This window comes from Anabrus simplex, chromosome 1, assembly GCF_040414725.1.
Source record: "Anabrus simplex isolate iqAnaSimp1 chromosome 1, ASM4041472v1, whole genome shotgun sequence".
Classification (NCBI taxonomy): domain Eukaryota; kingdom Metazoa; phylum Arthropoda; class Insecta; order Orthoptera; family Tettigoniidae; genus Anabrus; species Anabrus simplex.
The window spans coordinates 1,166,688,885-1,166,708,606 of NC_090265.1; the positions used below are offsets into that span (position 1 = coordinate 1,166,688,885).

The 19,722-nt window shown below is 43.2% G+C and overlaps 1 protein-coding gene across 2 annotated transcripts in view; it reads left to right on the forward strand.

The window, feature by feature from the left end:
* The window catches only part of dmrt93B (doublesex-Mab related 93B), a 132,560-nt gene extending 116,494 nt beyond the window's left edge, over positions 1–16,066 (forward strand). For both annotated transcript variants that reach the window (XM_068228628.1, XM_067137468.2), the window contains 2 exons: positions 6,090–6,243; positions 14,652–16,066. In XM_068228628.1, the coding sequence (XP_068084729.1) occupies positions 6,090–6,243; positions 14,652–15,352 (855 nt within the window). In that variant the 3' untranslated portion in view covers positions 15,353–16,066. The remainder of the gene's footprint in view (positions 1–6,089; positions 6,244–14,651) is intronic.
* The last annotated feature ends 3,656 nt before the right edge of the window (positions 16,067–19,722 follow it).

Sequence of the window (19,722 nt, forward strand, 5' to 3'; positions counted from 1 at the left end):
AATGAAGAAAGAACATTTTTTCAAAGGACTTTCGATAGAGGTTTTAGGTTTATACGGGCATAAATTTGTCAGCTGCAACATACACAAGATTGGTAAACGTCGTACCAACATGAGTGGTTTTCAGGCTGTGAGAGGAGAGGTAAAGGATAGAAATGGGAAGGTAACGACGAAATCTTAATTAAGGTACAGCCGTAGTACTTGATTGGTGTGAACATACAGTCGAACCTCGATATCTCGAACCTCCATTACTCGAATTTTTAGTATCTCGAAGTAACTTAAATTTCCCGGCTGTTTGTCTCTATTCTTCAAGTGTATTTATTTTTCTATTACTCGAAATTCGGTTACACGAATACTTCTTCCCTTGAAGCAAAAAATGCTCTGTAACTCTAATTTTGTGCAACATTAACTGTGCAATACAGCATTTGTGGTTTGTGAGGAAGAGTTAACAAGTAAAGAACGGTTTACAGTGATGCTGGGAGCTAATATGACGGGAACCGAAAAACTGAAACTTCTAATGATAGGAAAATCGGTGAAGCCTCGTTGTTTCTCGGGTGTCAATTAATTACGGTCACGTTCGAAAGCAAACCCCGAAGTCGCGGATGACAAGCTCCATTTACGAATCTCGGCTGCGTGGTATTGATGAGACGTTTCAACGTGAAGGCAGAAAGATTAACGGTAACAAACATAAGAGATTAACAGATTTTTTTACAAAGGTGTTAACCGAGGTATGTTTCATGTTTCACCACCGTATTTATTGTATACTGTCTTCTAAAAAGTGACTATAATAAGGTTTATAATGAAAGTGATGCCGTAAAATAGAGTTTGTATATTTTAAAATAGGCCTACTGTTGACAATAATATAAGGCCGTAGATAAATATGATTCAATTATGTGCTATACATGCTCAAAAACAGTATTCTCTACATCAGAGGTTTCCAATTTGTAAGGTATCGGGGGCCATTTTGGAGACCTTAGTCATGTTCGCGGGCCACACTTGAATAGGCCAATTTTCCTAAAATTCCGCAAATAGCACGGAAGCACCATTATGAAATAAAATGCATAGTTCAATTGAAATGAGGGTTTGATCATTTTAATTGCTTCAAACATTATTTTAAAATTGCATAAAGGAGTGAAATTTGGAGCCGGCTGAGTGGCTGAGACGGTTGAGGCGCTGGTCTTCTGGCCCCAGCTTGGCAGGTTCGATCATAGCTCAGTTCGGTGGTATTTGAAGGTGCTCAAATACGTCAGTCTCGTGTCGGTAGATTTACTGGCACGTATAAGAACTCCTGTGGGACAAAATTCCGACACATCGGTGTCTCTGGAAACCATCAAAAGTAGTCAGTTGGACGCAAAAATAATAACATTATTTCTTGAAGTTTAGAAATTAAATTTTAAAAAAATAACCTGTTGGGAACAAGTGAATACTTGAAAAGAGGAATTAGTATTAAAGAATAATTAATTCTGACTTGGGTTAATATGGTGTATAAAATTAATAAGTTTTTGAACGACCTAATAAATATTTTTGTGACTTTTCTTCACGTTATTTATTACAGTGCACTAGCGGGCCGCAAAAATGGCTTCGGGGACCACATGCGGTTCGCGGGCCACCATTTGGAAACCCCTGCTCTATATCTTGAAATTTCGATAACTCGAAATAAAATTTAGCTCCCGAGGTGATATCGAGGTTTCACTGTATTATTTTACGTCCCACTAACTACAATTTTCTGTTTCCGGAGACAACATGGTGCTGGAAATTATGTTCAGAATATTATAATTTTCGCACTTCTTCGCGCCACAGTTTTATGAAATGTTCTCTGTTTGATTTTTTCCCAGCATATAGTTGTATAACTCACTGAGGCGGACCAAATGACACCTCGTACGACGCCGGAGTCGCACGCCACCCTTTGTACTTCAAGATGGTTGCACTATTCCATCCCCCGATGACGTCTTACCGAGGTTGTCCGTGTTGTATAGAAATTATTTGTATTTCAAAACTTCCATGTGTTTGTAACGATCACCGGGCCAAATACAGTTCCGACACTATAGACGTGCCCTGCGTAAAGATCTATAATCTCCTGACTCGTTAGTCAATCATTGCCAGGTCAGACAAGACGGTCTGTATTTTCAATGTTGGAAACTGTCCGGCTCCATGGTTAGCGTGCTGGCCTTAGGTCACAAGGGTCCTGGGTTCGATTCCAGACAGGGTCGGGAATTTTAACCATAATTGGTCAATTTCACTGGCAGGGGGGCTGGGTGTATGTATGGTCTTCATCATCATTTCATCCTCATCATGACGTGCAGGTCGCCTACGGGATTCAATTCAAAAGACCTTCACCTGCTGAGCCGAACTTGTTGTCGGACACTCCAGCCACTAAAAAAAAGTCATACGCCATTTAATTTAATGTTAGAAACTGTTAGCAATGTTGGCAATGTCAAATTGTGTTTGAATTTAATTATGTATTTTATTTATTTTTAAATATATTTATTTAGAGCTCGTAACTAGAACAGAATACCCCCAACCCCTAGCTCCGGATCGCCTGGAACTGGGGAGAAAGTAATCATTTATTGTAATCCAAATTACTTTAATGTTTAAAACATTCTATAGCAGACAAAGTAGGGTCTCTATACTATGAAAAGTTAAAATTAAGCAATTTCCTCAATTGTGCCTAAAGTTCAAGGGCTAAAAGGATCCAGAAATGTTTCAAATTGCGAGTCTTGGATAGCTCTATCAAACTAAAAGACAAATTTGGAAACATCACTTTCGGCCTAAATGCAGTTCCGGAAAAGCAGCTTAAAATCGCTTATTTCTTTACTCCTAGTCAAATTAACTGTTTTGCATAATTCTTTCTGTAATGTGTTACTTGGTTCAACGCCCTCTGATTTTAGAAAAATTTCCAGACCGAATGTAGTTGTAAGGGCTTAAGTGAAACTCTACAATGACTGACATCAGCGCTCGTAGTGGTAGAAAAGGTAAACGACTAATCTTTTTTTAATGCTATTTGTTCGGGTCGTCGACCTATAGAGATCTTTTGCACCTACTTGGACCATGTGATATGAACATGCGTGCAATTGGAATTGAGGAAGTGTAGGGTGTTGAATATGAGGAAAGGAATGTTAAGGACGACACAAATACCCAGTCCCCAGGCTAGGGATATTAATCAATTACAATTTAAAACCCCTGACCCTGCCGGGAATTGAACCCGGGGCCGCCGGGTGACAGGCGGACTCATTGCCCCCTACACCGCGGGGCCGGACAAACGACTAATCTAATCGACGGGATAATGATTATAAACGAAAGTATTGTAATATTCAGGAATAAATAAATATATTCTAGTGCTGTATTATATATTTTATTTACCTAATATTCGTATCTCATATCCCTTCTTCCGCTTTTTTTCGTCATGAGGCCTCTAAATATTACCTCCTAATTAGCGTTGACCTCTATGATCTTTTGCTACATCTCATATTCCTAGGATAATTTCAACATTGAGTTGCTTGCCTGAAGTCCTAAAAGTCTAGATTTTTGATACATGCACGATTTTCTTGTTACAAATAATTTATCTATTACTTCATTAAACATTACAGTTAGGCCTAATCACTATTTACACATAAACTCTAAACTGTCGTTTTAAAATGGTATTCATTTTTCTCCTAGGCTTTGTTGTATAGTCTGTGTTAGTGCAAGTATTCATTAATGTCACGAGTCTGAACTGAATTATCCTCAGCTTACAATAGCACTTGCGAATTAAGTCAATGACTGTATGAATGGATGAATTATTGCATCACTGAACTTTATTCATGCACATATTTATGAATAAACACTCCTCTGTCCGGCTCCATGGCTAAATGGTTAGCGTGCTGGCCTTTGGTTACTGGGGTTCCGGGCTCGATTCCCGGCCGAGTCGGGGATTTTAACTTCGTCTGGTTAATTTCTCTGGCTCAGGGGCTGGGTGTTTGCGTTCGTCTTAAATGCATAAGTTCCATTCATCAATTCAGTTCATTATGAATCAGTAAAATACAAAATTGTAGCTAGCTAAATTATCGTTAAGACCGAAAGCCAAAATTTTAAATTGAAAGAAAAACACTCCTCTCTCCCAGTTCTGGATAACCACCACCTGGGGAGAGAGGTTTACTAATTGAATGAGTAATTGAATGACTTGAATGCTTTCAGCCTCCATCTACGCAACCCCAGCAGCTAAGGTGAGATCATTCCATGTATGTATAAAAAGAACGAAAGAAAATACTCCTCTCCACCTGTCACGGATAACCACCAAAATTTGAAAAACCTTATCATTGATTGAAGGAATAAATGAAACAATGAATCAATGATGAGCTCGTTTACATTGTCTTGGCTCTTTCACTATAAGGAATTTTCCTTGTATATGTAGCCTATTTCATCGTAAAACAACGCATGTTGTAGAAGCAAAATTAAGTTCGGAGATTTACGTGACTGTTGATAGCGGGACGTCTACTTTTATGTGGAATCACTCAGGCAGGTCATTTCGTTTGAAATAGCCTATCCCACATTGATTGGCCGGCAATGAAACTGCAGTCGCCTTGGTGATACTCCAGTGACAATATAACTCGGTTTTTACTGTCCAGTTTTTAAATGGGCCATACATATACCAACATTGTTTGGTGAACATGGCCTTTTTGTTTTAAAGCTCACGAACCAAGATCTCTTACACGTGTTGTCTCACGAACCATGTGAATTTGGTTCGTGGAGTGGACAGCGATGAAAATGAAATGGCGTGTGGCTTTTAGTGACGGGAGTGTCCGAGGACAAGTTCGGTTCCTCAGATGCAGGTCCCTTTATTCGACGACCGGAGGGGTCCTGCCCATCGGGATGCAGATGAAATGATGATGAAGACGACACATACACCCAGCCTTCGTGCCATGGAATTAACAAATTATGGTTAAAATTCCCGACCCTGCCGGGAATCGCACCTGGGCCCCTGAGAGCAAAGGCCGGCACGCTAAACATTTAGCTATGGAGCCCGACAATGAACCATGTCCATGTGCGTGCAGTGGGTTGGGCAAACATGGTCTTCCCGGCCGATATATACTTTGCTTACGTGGTAGTGCGATAAGTGAGTCAGACTGAGGACCTGCCGGCCGGCCTGCGGGCACGTGACAGCCTCTGTTTCTCTACTCCCTCGCATCTCTGTGAATTTTCTGGAAGGCGAAATGTTTATATATACAGTAAAAGGTGGCTCAGATGGCAGACACCAACTTTCTGAACCGAAGGTGCTTTAGTTTTAGTCCGGTGGTGTTTGAAGGTGCTCTTGTGAGCAAATGTAAAAGTACTCCTTTTCTTTTTTTCTAAATATGCTTACCCTTCAGGGTCGGTTTTTTTCCACGGACTCAGCGAGGGATCCCACCTCTACCGCCTCAAGGGCAGTGTGCTGGATCGCGAGACATTGGGTCGGGGAATACAACTGGGGAGGAGGACCCGTACCACGCCCAGGCGGCCTCACCTGCTATTCTGAATAAAGGCCTCTTTGGAGGGATGGGAAGATTGGAATGGGTAGGCAAGAAAGAGGGAAGGTGGCCTTAAGTTAGGTACCATCCCGGCATTTGTCTGGAGGAGAAGTGGGAAACCACGAAAAACCACTTCCAGGTTGGCCGAAGTGGGAATCGAACCCACCTATACTCAGTTGACCTCCCAAGGCTGAGTGAACCCCGTTCCAGCCCTCGTACCACTTTTCAAATTTCGTGACAGAGCCAGGAATCGAACCCGGGCCTCCGGGGGTGGCGGCTAATCACGCTAAGAGACAGAAAGATACTCCTAGGGACAAAATTCCCGCGCTCGGTGTCTGGTGTGTGGTGGGGGCCATGTAGCTGTTCGTTTGAATTTGAGAAGGGTAGACTCCACTATCAACAACACTGAAGATGGTTTTCTGAATGGTTTCCCATTTTGGCACCTCTCCACGGTAGATTCTTTCCTGGTCCTGACCCTTTCGTATCCCACAGTTGCATTAAAATTTCGCCCTAAGTTGGTGCAATGTTAAACCACAAGCAAAAAGGAAAAATGTTCACACGTAAGCTCTAGTAGAATTAAAGAAACTGATGTCTACTTTCTACCAACAGGTGGCTCTGAAAAGACAGCAGGCAGCTGAAGATGCGATTGCCCTTGGTCTTGTGGCAGTGACCACAGGTGCAGAATATGGCTACCTCCCACAGGGACCCATCTTCGGCATGGCTATCACTGCTCCCGAAGAACATCAGAAAAATAAAGTCACAGGTGAGAATGTTAAAGAATCCGACAGGCAAACTATGACATTTCCTATTATAAACCGTGGCTGCTAGCGATATGGGAACAATGTTTACGATTTACAGTGTGTAGAATTTAATTCGCACGAATATTTTTCATATTTCACAATGCTTTTGTAATATTTTCATTTTTCTTAATATCTTCAATTTACTGGAAATACGTTGAGCTTATTATGTCGTATTCAGTACATAGAGTGCATGCCGAAGATATATTAAGTACAAAACAAAAATGGCCAACTGGACACCAGTTGAATCCTGACCTACACCTTTCCGATTTCGTGTTGATGCTTTGGCGATTAAGCTGTGGTTGCCTATGTCATATCTGTTCTTTTGGAACGAAATGAGATACAGCACAACTTTAGAGTGCCCCTGAAGGGCCACTGGTGTCTGGTCAGCGATTCTTCTGTAGTAAACATCTCTTCCGTGTGTACTAGACGTATTAAACACAACCTAATAACATAAAACTTTATTTCAGTTACGATACAGTCGTGAAAATTTTACACATCTTTAAATTAGTTAATATTTTTTTAAATTACAATTTTTCGCCTTAAGAAAATGAAAAGGTACCTTTCTTATTCTTGAAATATTTCCATTAGCAATGATCTGGCATCTCCAGGGGGTATTTAAATTTAAGGAATTAATAAGAGAAGTAGCGCACATACAACATATGCACATTTGGTACTTGGAGGTAAAACAGTGAAATACCAGCAAATCGTCGTTGTCAGGACAAAACCCCCTATGTGAAATATTTTAGCTTAGAACTTTGGCCGGTAAGGTTCTGTCATATAAGGTGCAATATTGTGTGAATATTGTCGAGGCATTCTCGCTCTTCATAACGTATGTGCTGCGGGTCAGTATATCTCCAAAAATGTTATCACATAGGAGATTTTGTCCCGGCAACGACGAAATATTGCATGATGCAAGTATTCTCCCATTACATCAGGGCTGGCCATGAATCTCGCACAGAAGAAGAACTTTCACGCTCATATAAGTCACTGGCATTTTACCTGTACACTTTCCCCCCACTCTTATTTTTTAACTTGTCCTACTTTGCCAGTCTCGCCATTTGCAGCTTCGCTGTGAATTAAATGCACTCATCAACTCCCTTTCCACAGCTCGATGCAAGAAACAGATATACAATCTGACAAGATGAAATGAAACCCTGATAGCTGGGTGACGCGAGCGCCGAACTCTGTTCCTGGGATTTGCGAGGTAGCAACAAAAAAAAACAAGCCTTCTGACTTAAAATAAAAAGAATTTGCTTTATGTCGCACGTACACAGAGAGGTCTTATGGCGACGATGGGACAGGAAATAGCTAGGAGTGGGAATGAAACGGCCATGGCCTTAATTAAGGTGTAAACATGGGAAACCACGGAGAACCATCTTCAAGGCTGTCGACAGTGGGGTTCGAAACCATTATCTCCCGGATGCAAGCTCACAGCTGCGCGCCGTAACAGCCCGGTGGTCCAGTGACAAGACAGCGTGAAAGGAATAGAGCGAGGGAGGGGGCACTATGTTGACGCTGTTTAGCTGCGAGAGAGTTAAGGAAACATGTATGCTCAGACTCCACCCTCTCCTGAATGACGTCATTAGCGACCTTACTTCACAGATTCCGTGAACACAGGATAGTTATACGGAGGGAGGGGGTGAGTATCTGTGTGTGGGTAAGAGTGAGAGAGAACAAAGCAGCGGAGTAGAATGGCCAGATCAACAGCATGGGAGTTATCAATTTTTTTTTAAAGAAGACTGACATTAGGCGCGGTTTGTGTCCACTGTATTGCCTTTTCAAAAAGAACATTCGTTTACCTGAAATTTCAGGAAGAAGTGCAGGTGAATATTGTCTTACTGGGTACTCTCTTAAACATACCCTCTTCCAGAAGAACATCCGCTGTACGTGTAGCAACTAGGGTTCGATCAAGAGCAGAGGGTAGGTTCGAGTATCACTACTGATCTGCATTTAGGGCAGTCGCCCAGGTTGCAAATTCCCTATCTGTTGTTTTCCTAGCCTTTTCTTAAATGATCGCAAAGAAATTGGAAAATTATTGAACATCTCCCTTGGTAAGTTATTCCAATCCCTAACTCCCCTTAAGTCGCATATTTGCTGGGGATTCAGATCAACTTGTCAGACTGGAATTCTCGCAGTTTCCTCGTTAGTGACCGGCACGCTTTCGAAGTCCACACTGGCTTCCAAGTGAAATATGTCATTTACAAAGGGAGTCATCTGTTATTGGTTGATAGTCGAGACGGTGGCCGATCCTGTTTAACCGTTCGAGTAGCCGTTCGTTAAAATTAAATTACGAGAACTATGCACAATATAATAACGACATACTAGTGTTGCAGTCAGTCTTTCTCCGCTTGTTATTGACCCTTTTGCGTACCTAACTGCTTACGTAAGGGAATACTGAATGAAAAAATGAAATGTTACTTAACATTGTTGTTGACTGCCGGCATGATATAAATCCTCTGATTTCTTCCTGTGATATGCTGCGATGTTTAAATTGAAATACACTGACTGACAGAGCAAATGCAACACCAAGAAGGAGTGGTCAGAACTTTATGCCAATTGCAGGGTAGACTGACGTCACTGAGGTATGCTCATGATGTGAAATGCGCTGCTGTGCTGCGCACGTAGCGAACGATAAATGGTGACACGGCGTTGGCGAATGGCCCACTTCGTACCGTGATTTCTCAGCCGACAGTCATTGTAGAACGTGTTGTCGTGTGCCACAGGACACGTGTACAGCTAAGAATGCCAGGCCGCCATCAAAGGAGGCATTTCCAGCAGACAGACGACTTTACGAGGGGTATGGTGATCGGGCTGAGAAGGGCAGGTTGGTCGCTTCGTCAAATCGCAGCCGATACCCATAGGGATGTGTCCACGGTGCAGCGCCTGTGGCGAAGATGGTTGGCGCAGGGACATGTGGCACGTGCGAGGGGTCCAGGCGCAGCCCGAGTGACGTCAGCACGCGAGGATCGGCGCATCCGCCGCCAAGCGGTGGCAGCCCCGCACGCCACGTCAACCGCCATTCTTCAGCATGTGCAAGACACCCTGGCTGTTCCAATATCGACCAGAACAATTTCCCGTCGATTGGTTGAAGGAGGCCTGCACTCCCGGCGTCCGCTCAGAAGACTACCATTGACTCCACAGCATAGACGTGCACGCCTGGCATGGTGCTGGGCTAGAGCGACTTGGATGAGGGAATGGTGGAACGTTCTCTGTGTTCTCCGATGAGTCACGCTTCTGTTCTGTCAGTGATAGTCACAGCAGACGCGTGTGGCGTCGGTGTGGAGAAAGGTCAAATCCGGCCGTAACTGTGGAGCGCCCTACCGCTAGACAACGCGGCATCATGGTTTGGGGCGCTATTGCGTATGATTCCACGTCACCTCTAGTGCGTATTCAAGGCACGTTAAATGCCCACCACTACGTGCAGCATGTGCTGCGGCCGGTGGCACTCCCGTACCTTCAGGGGCTGCCCAGTGCTCTGTTTCAACAGGATAATGCCCGCCCACACACTTCTCGCATCTCCCAACAGGCTCTACGAGGTGTACAGATGCTTCCGTGGCCAGCGTACTCTCCGGATCTCTCACCAATCGAACACGTATGGGATCTCATTGGACGCCGTTTGCAAACTCTGCCCCAGCCTCGTACGGACGAGCAACTGTGGCAAATGGTTGACAGAGAATGGAGAACCATCCCTCAGGACACCATCCGCACTCTTATTGACTCTGTACCTCGACGTGTTTCTGCGTGCATCGCCGCTCGCGGTGGTCCTACATCCTACTGAGTCGATGCCGTGCGCATTGTGTAACCTGCATATCGGGTTGAAATAAACATCAATTATTCGTCCGTGCCGTCTCTGTTTTTTCCCCAACTTTCATCCCTTTCGAACCACTCCTCCTTGGTGTTGCATTTGCTCTGTCAGTCAGTGTATTTTCTTATATATTAAAAGTATTTTACTTCATATTACGCATAATGTAGACTTGCAGTAATTAAAAAATCAAGTGTTTTCTTTGTTGAATGAGGATGTGTCCAAGATAAGCTTTATACGATAAGAAATGAATGGACACAAATAAGTTTTCATGGCGCAGTAAATTACGCCCATAACGACGTTTTGCTGAAGCGGTGATGGATCTTACACCCAGCACAAATGTACGACACACAGATACATGCAATATGCTTCGCAATCTTTCATTGAAGTTGCTTGCTCGCAAGTGACCGAGACTTCTGAAGTTTCATAACAGAAATCTTTCATACACGTATGTTGTAGGCCTACCTAATATTGACAGAGTTTATCTGCTTTGTGATGGAAGTGTGAGAAATAATATTAAGGAACTTTTCATAAGTTTTCTCTTGCTTTATACGAGGAAGAACTTACTTTGAAGTTGCGAATTACACTGCAGATCGATCAGTTCCATCTGTAATTGATCTGGGTCGTCCCAAATGATACAGTGAATGGGAGAAGACAGACAGGAAATATCATGAAATCGTTTTTAAGCATGCTCTTTAAGTTATAAACTTACTGATGCATAATATTCAAATGTAGCACATTCATGGACAGCATTCAAGTATGGAGTTTCACTGTGTTTCCACACCCAAGTTAGCTTTCCCAAAATGCAAGACTTCTGTTGAATGATTTCACTTTTTCCATATATAAGAAATGGCATGGGTTTCACCTTACACAGTAACGCTGCGAACGTTGGAATCATTGGGAATATCAGCTAGAGACACGGAAGGTCTGCTGTTCAACCTGGATCTTCCAATTGCGGCTCATTTCAGTTTATTCTTGTTCCAAGAAAATAAAGCAGTTCTCAAATAATAATAAAATCCAAAACTTCCACCTTACTGTTCTTCTTCTTCTTCTTCTCCTCCATATTCTTCCATTAAAATGGTTGAAGCTGCTGATAAGTCAGTTGGTAGGACATGAGATAATTCACAGTGCGTACAAAATCTTTAACGACATCTTGAAACTTCGTTGACTTGGCGGAAAGCGCCTGTTGGTAGAAAATGCAATGAACGCTAGGTAAAGTGAGCTGAGTGCGCACAAGTCTTTCCGGAACAAGGCATTTTGATCGTCTCACATGGTCGGTATTCCAGCATAGGAAACCGATATAAATCGAATCCAACCCAAAACGGCTGCGTCGATTGCGTCTCGTGCGTCTCATAATATATCCGCACTTGTAGGTACCATGCTTTCGAACTTTCTGAGATTAACAGGATACAGATATTCTATTACATTAACCAATCGCAAATGGTTTGCTCAATCTTATTATTTTCATTGCTGTGTTTTAACTGGCGCATAATGCCAGTGAGTCACAATTTTCTCCCCGAAAGTGAAACACAATGAAATATTATTAAAATGAAAACCATAAAAAATAAAACATGAACATACATACAAATGAAAACTTTAGGCACAATCTAATAGCCGAATACGGTCATGCGTCCGAAGATCCCGAAGCTTTCCATCGCGTTCTCTGCCTTCATCCTTGTGGAAGCATTATAAAGGCGTTTTAGAGAATATTTTTGGTCACTGGAAGTAGTTCGATGGCATAAAAAATAATTTGAATTGTTCTTTTCAAACAAAAGAGAAAGCTGCAGCTCCCAGTCGTTTTCGAAGGATTGTGTAGTGTCTCCACTTCTTCGCATTATCGATGCACTTTGCATGTTATCATGTGTTACTACAACACTGAGATAGTTGAGACCCAGACGAGTAACAATCAGTCTAATAACATGCCTGACCGCCAACTGGTTGGTTGATCAGACAGCCTTGTCACTCTCCACCCAGCTCTAACGGAATTCGAACTCTAAATACCTTAAGTAAGTTGATATTGTATTCTGTACTGTACTTAGAAATATTTTTGTTGAATAAAAACATCATTACCGTGTTTTGTTGCAGTTTTCAATGCATTGTTTAACAATATTTTCCAGGTAAGTTTCTCATTTGCATGAAAGCACATATACTTTCACTTAGGTTGAAGAGTCGGTAATCTTTTGGTGTAAGAAATTGAACTTGCTAACAACTGCGCTACGTTGAGTCTTGGCTGCTAATACTGTAACTGTACACTCATCAGCATATATTTTATAATTACGTATTTGAAATACGGTTGCATTCGGTCATGTCAGGGACTGCTGCTTCTTTACGTCCGATGGTCTGTCATGCGGCTCTGTCACCAAGTACTGCAGCGCGCTAATGAATGCTCAGTAAGTCAGTCGATCAGTCCTTGATGACATAGTGGTTCATTTCGCTGTATCATCTTTAGCTCCAGAGCGATTAAAGCACCTTAGATTCTGAATTCGCTTCTTTGGTTTTGCATTTCTAACACTTGTAAATTATTCTCTAAAATCCATGTTTTCTTGGTGGTAAGGTGAGACTCATGTAATGACTGTACTTGTTTCAGTGACATGTCCCTATCCGCCCAGACGTCCTCTACTCACTGCAATAAACGATCACTAGTGACGCAACGCCCAAGTGAAATCGTATTTTGAATGAGGAATACATGTTTTTCGAATACTCTGAATGTTTAAAATCCGAACACACCACAGCCAGATTACCGGGGTCCTGCTTCATTATATTTTTGGGGATTTGAATACACTGACTGACAGTGACAATGCAACATCAAGGAGGAGTGGTTCGAAAGGTATGTAAGTTGGGGAAAAAACAGAGTCGGCACGGAAGAATAATTGATGTTTATTTCAAACCGATATGCAGGTTACACAATGCGCACGGCATTGACTCAGTAGGATGTAGGACCACCGCGAGCGGCGATGCACGCAGAAACACGTCGAGGTACAGAGTCAATAAGAGTGCGGATGGTGTCCTGAGGGATGGTTCTCCATTCTCTGTCAACCATTTGCCACAGTTGCTCGTCCGTACGAGGCTGGGGCAGAGTTTGCAAACGGCGTCCAATGAGATCCCACACGTGTTCGATTGGTGAGAGATCCGGAGAGTACGCTGGCCACGGAAGCATCTGTACACCTCGTAGAGCCTGTTGGGAGATGCGAGCAGTGTGTGGGCGGGGATTATCCTGCTGAAACAGAGCATTGGGCAGCCCCTGAAGGTACGGGAGTGCCACCGGCCGCAGCACATGCTGCACGTAGCGGTGGGCATTTAACGTGCCTTGAATACGCACTAGAGGTGACGTGGAATCATACGCAATAGCGCCCCAAACCATGATGCCGCGTTGTCTAGCGGTAGGGCGCTCCACAATTACTGCCGGATTTGACCTTTCTCCACGCCGACGCCACACTCGTCTGCGGTGACTATCACTGACAGAACAGAAGCGTGACTCATCGGAGAACACGACGTTCCGCCATTCCGTCATCCAAGTCGCTCTAGCCCGGCACCATGCCAGGCGTGCACGTCTATGCTGTGGAGTCAATGGTAGTCTTCTGAGCGGACGCCGGGAGTGCAGGCCTCCTTCAACCAATCGATGGGAAATTGTTCTGGTCGATATTGGAACAGTCAGGGTGTCTTGCACATGCTGAAGAATGGCGGTTGACGTGGCGTGCGGGGCTGCCACCGCTTGGCGGCGGATGCGCCGATCCCCGCGTGCTGACGTCACTCGGGCTGCGGCTGCGCCTGAACCCCTCGCACGTGCCACATGTCCCTGCGCCAACCATCTTCGCCACAGGCGCTGCACCGTGGACACATCCCTATGGGTATCGGCTGCGATTTGACGAAGCGACCAACCTGCCCTTCTCAGCCCGATCACCATACCCCTCGTAAAGTCATCTGTCTGCTGGAAATGCCACCGGCCTGGCATTCTTAGCTATACACGTGTCCTGTGGCACACGACAACACGTTCTACAAAGACTGTCGGCTGAGAAATCACGGTACGAAGTGGGCCATTCGCCAACGCCGTGTCCCATTTATCGTTCGCTACGTGCGCAGCACAGCGGCGCATTTCACATCATGAGCATACCTCAGTGACGTCAGTCTACCCTGCAATTGGCATAAAGTTCTGACCACTCCTTCTTGGTGTTGCATTTGCTCTGTCAGTCAGTGTATACCTCACTCATAAGATAATAAGCTCTCTCGTATCGTTCCCTCAATTCTGTGGATCGTGATCTCCGAGGAAACCGTTTTCGACCATTGAGTGGGAACTCATCCACGATCTTACTGTCGGGAACATTTCCAAGAATGATCAGTTTTTCTATGCTGTCATTCCCATGTCGCATAGTGTATCCAAATAATTGTACAACTACACGTTTACATATCGATGATAATATGATTCTGGCGTTGAGCTGGTTTATAATGGAATCATTGGTGCAATCGACCAAAAAATTGCCGCGAAGGACACGTTGGCCAGGCCTGATGTGGGATAATGTGTTCTTTTCTTCTGTACTTGGAAGTTTGATTGTTTACGAATTGTCTTTGCAGATGACAGCGAATCGGTGGCATCTACTTCAGCGACACCAGTCGCGTCTCCTGACCCTGATGGTGCCACCTCGGAGCCAGCAGAACAGCCTATGCGCGTGTCTCCAACTCCCGCGCGGCCCATCACCAAGAGCCCCACTGTGACGCCCGCCTCCCTTGAAATGTTAACTCGGCTTTTCCCGCAAAAGAAACGCTCAGTACTAGAGCTCGTTCTACGACGCTGTGGGGACGACTTGCTCAAAGCTATTGAGCAGTGTGTACCTCGAGATTCTTCTACTCCAGTTACTCCTGTTTCAGCTTTCAAACCTGTGTCTCCATCTTCCAGTATCGTGTCTACTGAAGTGACAACTCAGCAGCCACCCACTGCACATCAGAACAGCCTACCGTTTGCAGCCATGTCGTCCTTGCTGGCCCTGCACCATCCGCAAAGTACAAGTGCTGCCCCAAGTCCAACAGGACGATTATCCATGTTGTACCCTCCAGGAACTTCTGATCTGCTCTTCCAGCCACCACACCTGCCTTTCTTCGTACCCCCAGCCTCCTTCTACGACGCCGGATCTGTGTTCCTTCAACCATACCACCGCACCGTTCCGCAGGGACAGGCGTCTGTGTGCTGCAATCTGCCGGGTTGTTCTGAGTGTCCCAATCTAACCAGCAAGGGCGATACCTCCCGCAAGAATTTCTCTAAGATGTCTGTCACCTGAACAAGTTTGAAGACAATGCATACAGATACAGTTCTATTGTATGAGTAGCGAATGAGAGACACTTCTTTCTTAGGTACGGCCAGACTGAAACCTGTAAATGGGTAGTGATGCTTTTTATAGAGAGAGAGAGGAGAGGACAGAAGTAAATGAAAGTAGTTGAACATGAATTTAGAGAGGTTAGACAGTGAGAGCAAGAGAAGTGAAGGGACAAGTGGTGGGGTACAAAATTACTCTCTAAATCATTAGCAACTTTCAACTGGCTGTACCCAAAACATTCCTGAAAATTAGTGATCTCTCCAGAAAAGGCAGCAAGTTCTTCAATCATTCACTCAGTGGACGTCATCTATAATGCTATGAAAAGAAACTGTGTGACGGAATATGTGATAGGCGGACAAAGTTACTGAGACAGGAAATACGAGGTAGAATCCAAAAGTTCAAAAACTCAGTGTATAGTTCCTAGCGTGAATACTTTTGAAACATTATTGTTCATCTACCTTCAAATAAACCCCTTAGGTAACTGTGACCTTTTGCGAGTGTTGGTAAAGCTACTGGAAGCACCATTAGAATCCATTATTTGCTAAGTCCCTTAATACCTTTTGTGATGTTACTTTCACACCCATTTTCTGATGCAAAATGATAGCCTGTCTGATGTATCTTCATACATGCAAAGAGGCAAAAGTTGCAGAGGGCTCAATCAGATGAAATTCAGTGTTAGGTGTGGAACTCCGAAAGCAGTAGCAGAGATCTTCTCCATACAGAATTATTGTCCATTACAATGTGCTGAGTATTTTGACTTTTTTCCTAATGTTTCATCTCAGTTTACAACTTTCAAATTGGCTTGTACTACTTCATGGATTTCTCTACTGGAAATGTCGTATGACTTTTAGTGACGGGAGTGTTCGAGGACAAGTTCGGCTCGCCAGTTGCAGGTCTTTTGAGCTGACACCCGTAGGCGACCTGCGCGTCGTGATGAGGATGAAATGATAATGAAAACGACACATACACCCAGCCCCAGTGCCAGCGGAATCAAACAGTTATGGTTAAAATTCCCGACCCTGCACTGGAATCTAACCCAGGACCCTTGTGACCAAATGCCAGCACGCTAACCATTTAGCCATGGAGCCGGACATTTCTCTACTTCATCTATAGTAACAGGACTGAGAGAAACTTCAAGAACAAATGAACAATAGAGTGCAAACATGGTTTTAGTGTACCAGCTAAGGCAATGGAAATCTATTCAATTTTATGAACAACTGAGTTTTATTTAATGATATAGGTAATTATCGTGGATAAATGTCACATTTAATACAACATGTAGTCGTAAGAAGATTAGAGTAGACAAGGACACTTTTCAGTGTGACTTGTTCATAATCATGGATTATCATGGATGTTAATAACAACGATAGCAAACTTTTCACTTTGTGGATTTTCAAAATGTCCGTTATTATGAAGTGTCCATTATTCAGAAAAGTAAATGGATTTGGGGTCACATTTTTCATATGAGACACGCACCGCTGTAGTCCAAGAACAGACCATGTTCCATTAATAAAATAAAGTTTAGCGGTAGTCTAATACAGTAATGCAAAACACCTAGTATAGGGTCGTTGAAGAAAGCAAACCCACAATGCTCTTCTTATCCATCATCCTCCTTAAGATTAGTCACGCCTCCTAGCTACATATGGCTATCCAGTCCATCAGAACTACGTTGTGTTCATTTTCCTATGAGAAATGACCCTTGAATGTCTTATACACTGTAGGAGGGGGCGAATACGCCACGCAAACACACACTCCTACAGTACGGTAAGGTTCATTTTCCTTCACACACTCGCATAGGAAAATGTACATAACGAAATTTGTTCTGATGGACTGAATATCCGTATGACTGGAATGCGTGACCCGTGTTAAGGAAAATAATGGATAGGAAGAGCGTTGTGTCATACGAGGTTTTGTTTCTTCAGCGACGATAGGGTACATTAGTAGAATGTAGTGGAAATTATATAGATCAAAATGAAAGCAAATGACATTAATTTTCCTGTTTTCTTTAAAGAAATCGGACGTGATATAATGTGCCCTATAGCATCCAGTTTCTTTCAAGCAAGCGCTGAGAACAAACTGGAAGTGCTATAGTTGGTAGAATACTCACCTAAATGGTTCGTAAACCCTGGCACATAGCTTACCTTAATTCCTAACTTCCTCTTCTACAGCTCCAGACTACAAAGCCGGCGAGTACGGTGGCTTAAATAAGGGCGTCGATAAATTCAATTGAAGAGGAACAGGATAATTTGGGATTAAACTACCATAAATTGACCTTAATAACTTGAGTTGCAGACTAAAATGTCATAATCAAATAAAAATGTTATTTACAAAAGAGAGAAATGAAATGCAAATGCTATCTGGATAGTTAATGAATTCAATAAATTTGTAAATGAATTTTACAAATGGTACTGCCAAAAAGGGGCATCTTCAAATATTGTCAGATTTCCAGCAAGGAAGTTCGGTTAGGTCTTCATTATCGTAGTTTGCTGAGTGATTTCCTTACTGCTTTCTCACGGTGCAGACAGATTCTATGTGTAACGGTGTTCGCTTAAATAAAGGTTAATAATGAGTTAGAGGTGAATAACTTCGCTTGATTTTAATCTAATGACTTCCCTGTATTGGGAGATATTTACATTACACTACAGGACACCTTAACCTATGAGACAAGTACTTAAAATTAAACATGCAAATCTCGTCGCTCACTATTCTGGAAATGAACCTACGACCCGTCTTGGATCTATGCAATACCTCAACACGAATCTAAATGCAAGTACAATACAGTGGCACCGCACGGAGTAGCGTGGACATCACCAAATTCCTGTAAAATAAATAATACAAAGATATGCGTTTTTCTTTTCAGCTTTCAAAGCTTGCCTTCGACCTTGTTAAGAATGTGTCTGCAATGGCAATGACCTTGCCTTGGCTAGGGCACTGATAGCCCAAACAAATGACGTCAGAAACTCACCCCCCACGACACAATTCGAGAGAGGGATTTGCGACGGCCATCATGGATTCCACACTTGATTTATTGGCTCACACAGCTGACGATGAATGGTTTCGAACTACTGTGAGACTTCTTTCACTCATTATATGCCCACAAATAATAAACGGAATTAGCCGACATAGTTAATGAATTCAATAAATTTGTAAATGAATTTTACAAATGGTACTGCCAAAAAGGGGCATCTTCAAATATTGTCAGATTTCCAGCAAGGAATCAATCGTGAAACCGTAACTCATATATTTATTTTTGTGAGTATATCTGCACGCAACATTGCTCATCTACAGAGCCATTTAATCTCTCATTATCGTACGCTTATACTTGCGTATCTACACACATTTGGGATCATTCTATCTCAGCATCTCTGGGCTGATTAAACTTCTATATCTCGCCTGGGCCTTATCTCTCAGCATTGAACAGTCTGCCTTTCGAATCATTAAACTTATATATCTCGCCTGGGCCTTATTTCTCAGCATTGAATAGTCTGCCGTTCGCATCCCGCTTATTGTCTAGGAGAGTGTTGGAAGGAGCTGATACGAAGATCTTAAAGCATAAAACGCTGATCACTAATATGAAATTATATCTCTAAGGCATACACATGCTGTTATCTAGATAGTTCAATTAAGACACAAGGTCCGCCTATCACATTTTCCAGTTCGCGCAGGTCATTCTATTGTGACTGTACAGAATAATCCCTCCTTTAACTGACTGACAAATTTATGTACACAAACAAAGAAACAACTAGAACTGTGACCAATAGAGAATAACACACCCATAAATAAACTACACTACCAATATACGCCTGTCCTGAGCGCAAACTTTAAATACATAGCCACCTGAAGGGCAAAGTTCATTTTACAACATTAGTGAAGCTTAGGATAGCTTCACTATCTCATACTTAAATGGTAGAATCTGTCTGGCCTTAATTCGTTGCTCATCATAACGATCCTCCATGGCGGACTGCAGTTTTTAGCAGATCATGCTACTGCCGTTGACACAGGGCAGCACTCCTCGGCTCGAGTCCAACAACCTCACCACGGTCTTCTGTCTTCTTAACTGGAACACTTTATATTGATGTCTCGTGCGGAACGTGATGACCCAATGCTGCACAATAATGGATCTTCTTCTCCCAGCCGCTACTGATGTCTCGATCGGACCGTGATGATCCAACGCAGTACAATTATGGATCTTCTTCTCCCTGTAGCTACTGAAGTCTCCCTTCACCTTCTCGTACAGCTGGGCACGCCGTGATCTATTAGCACTTGTGGGCGAGCGTTTGTGCCACCTAATGCAACTGGAAGGAAATGCAGTGTTAACATTTGTATCCGGTCAA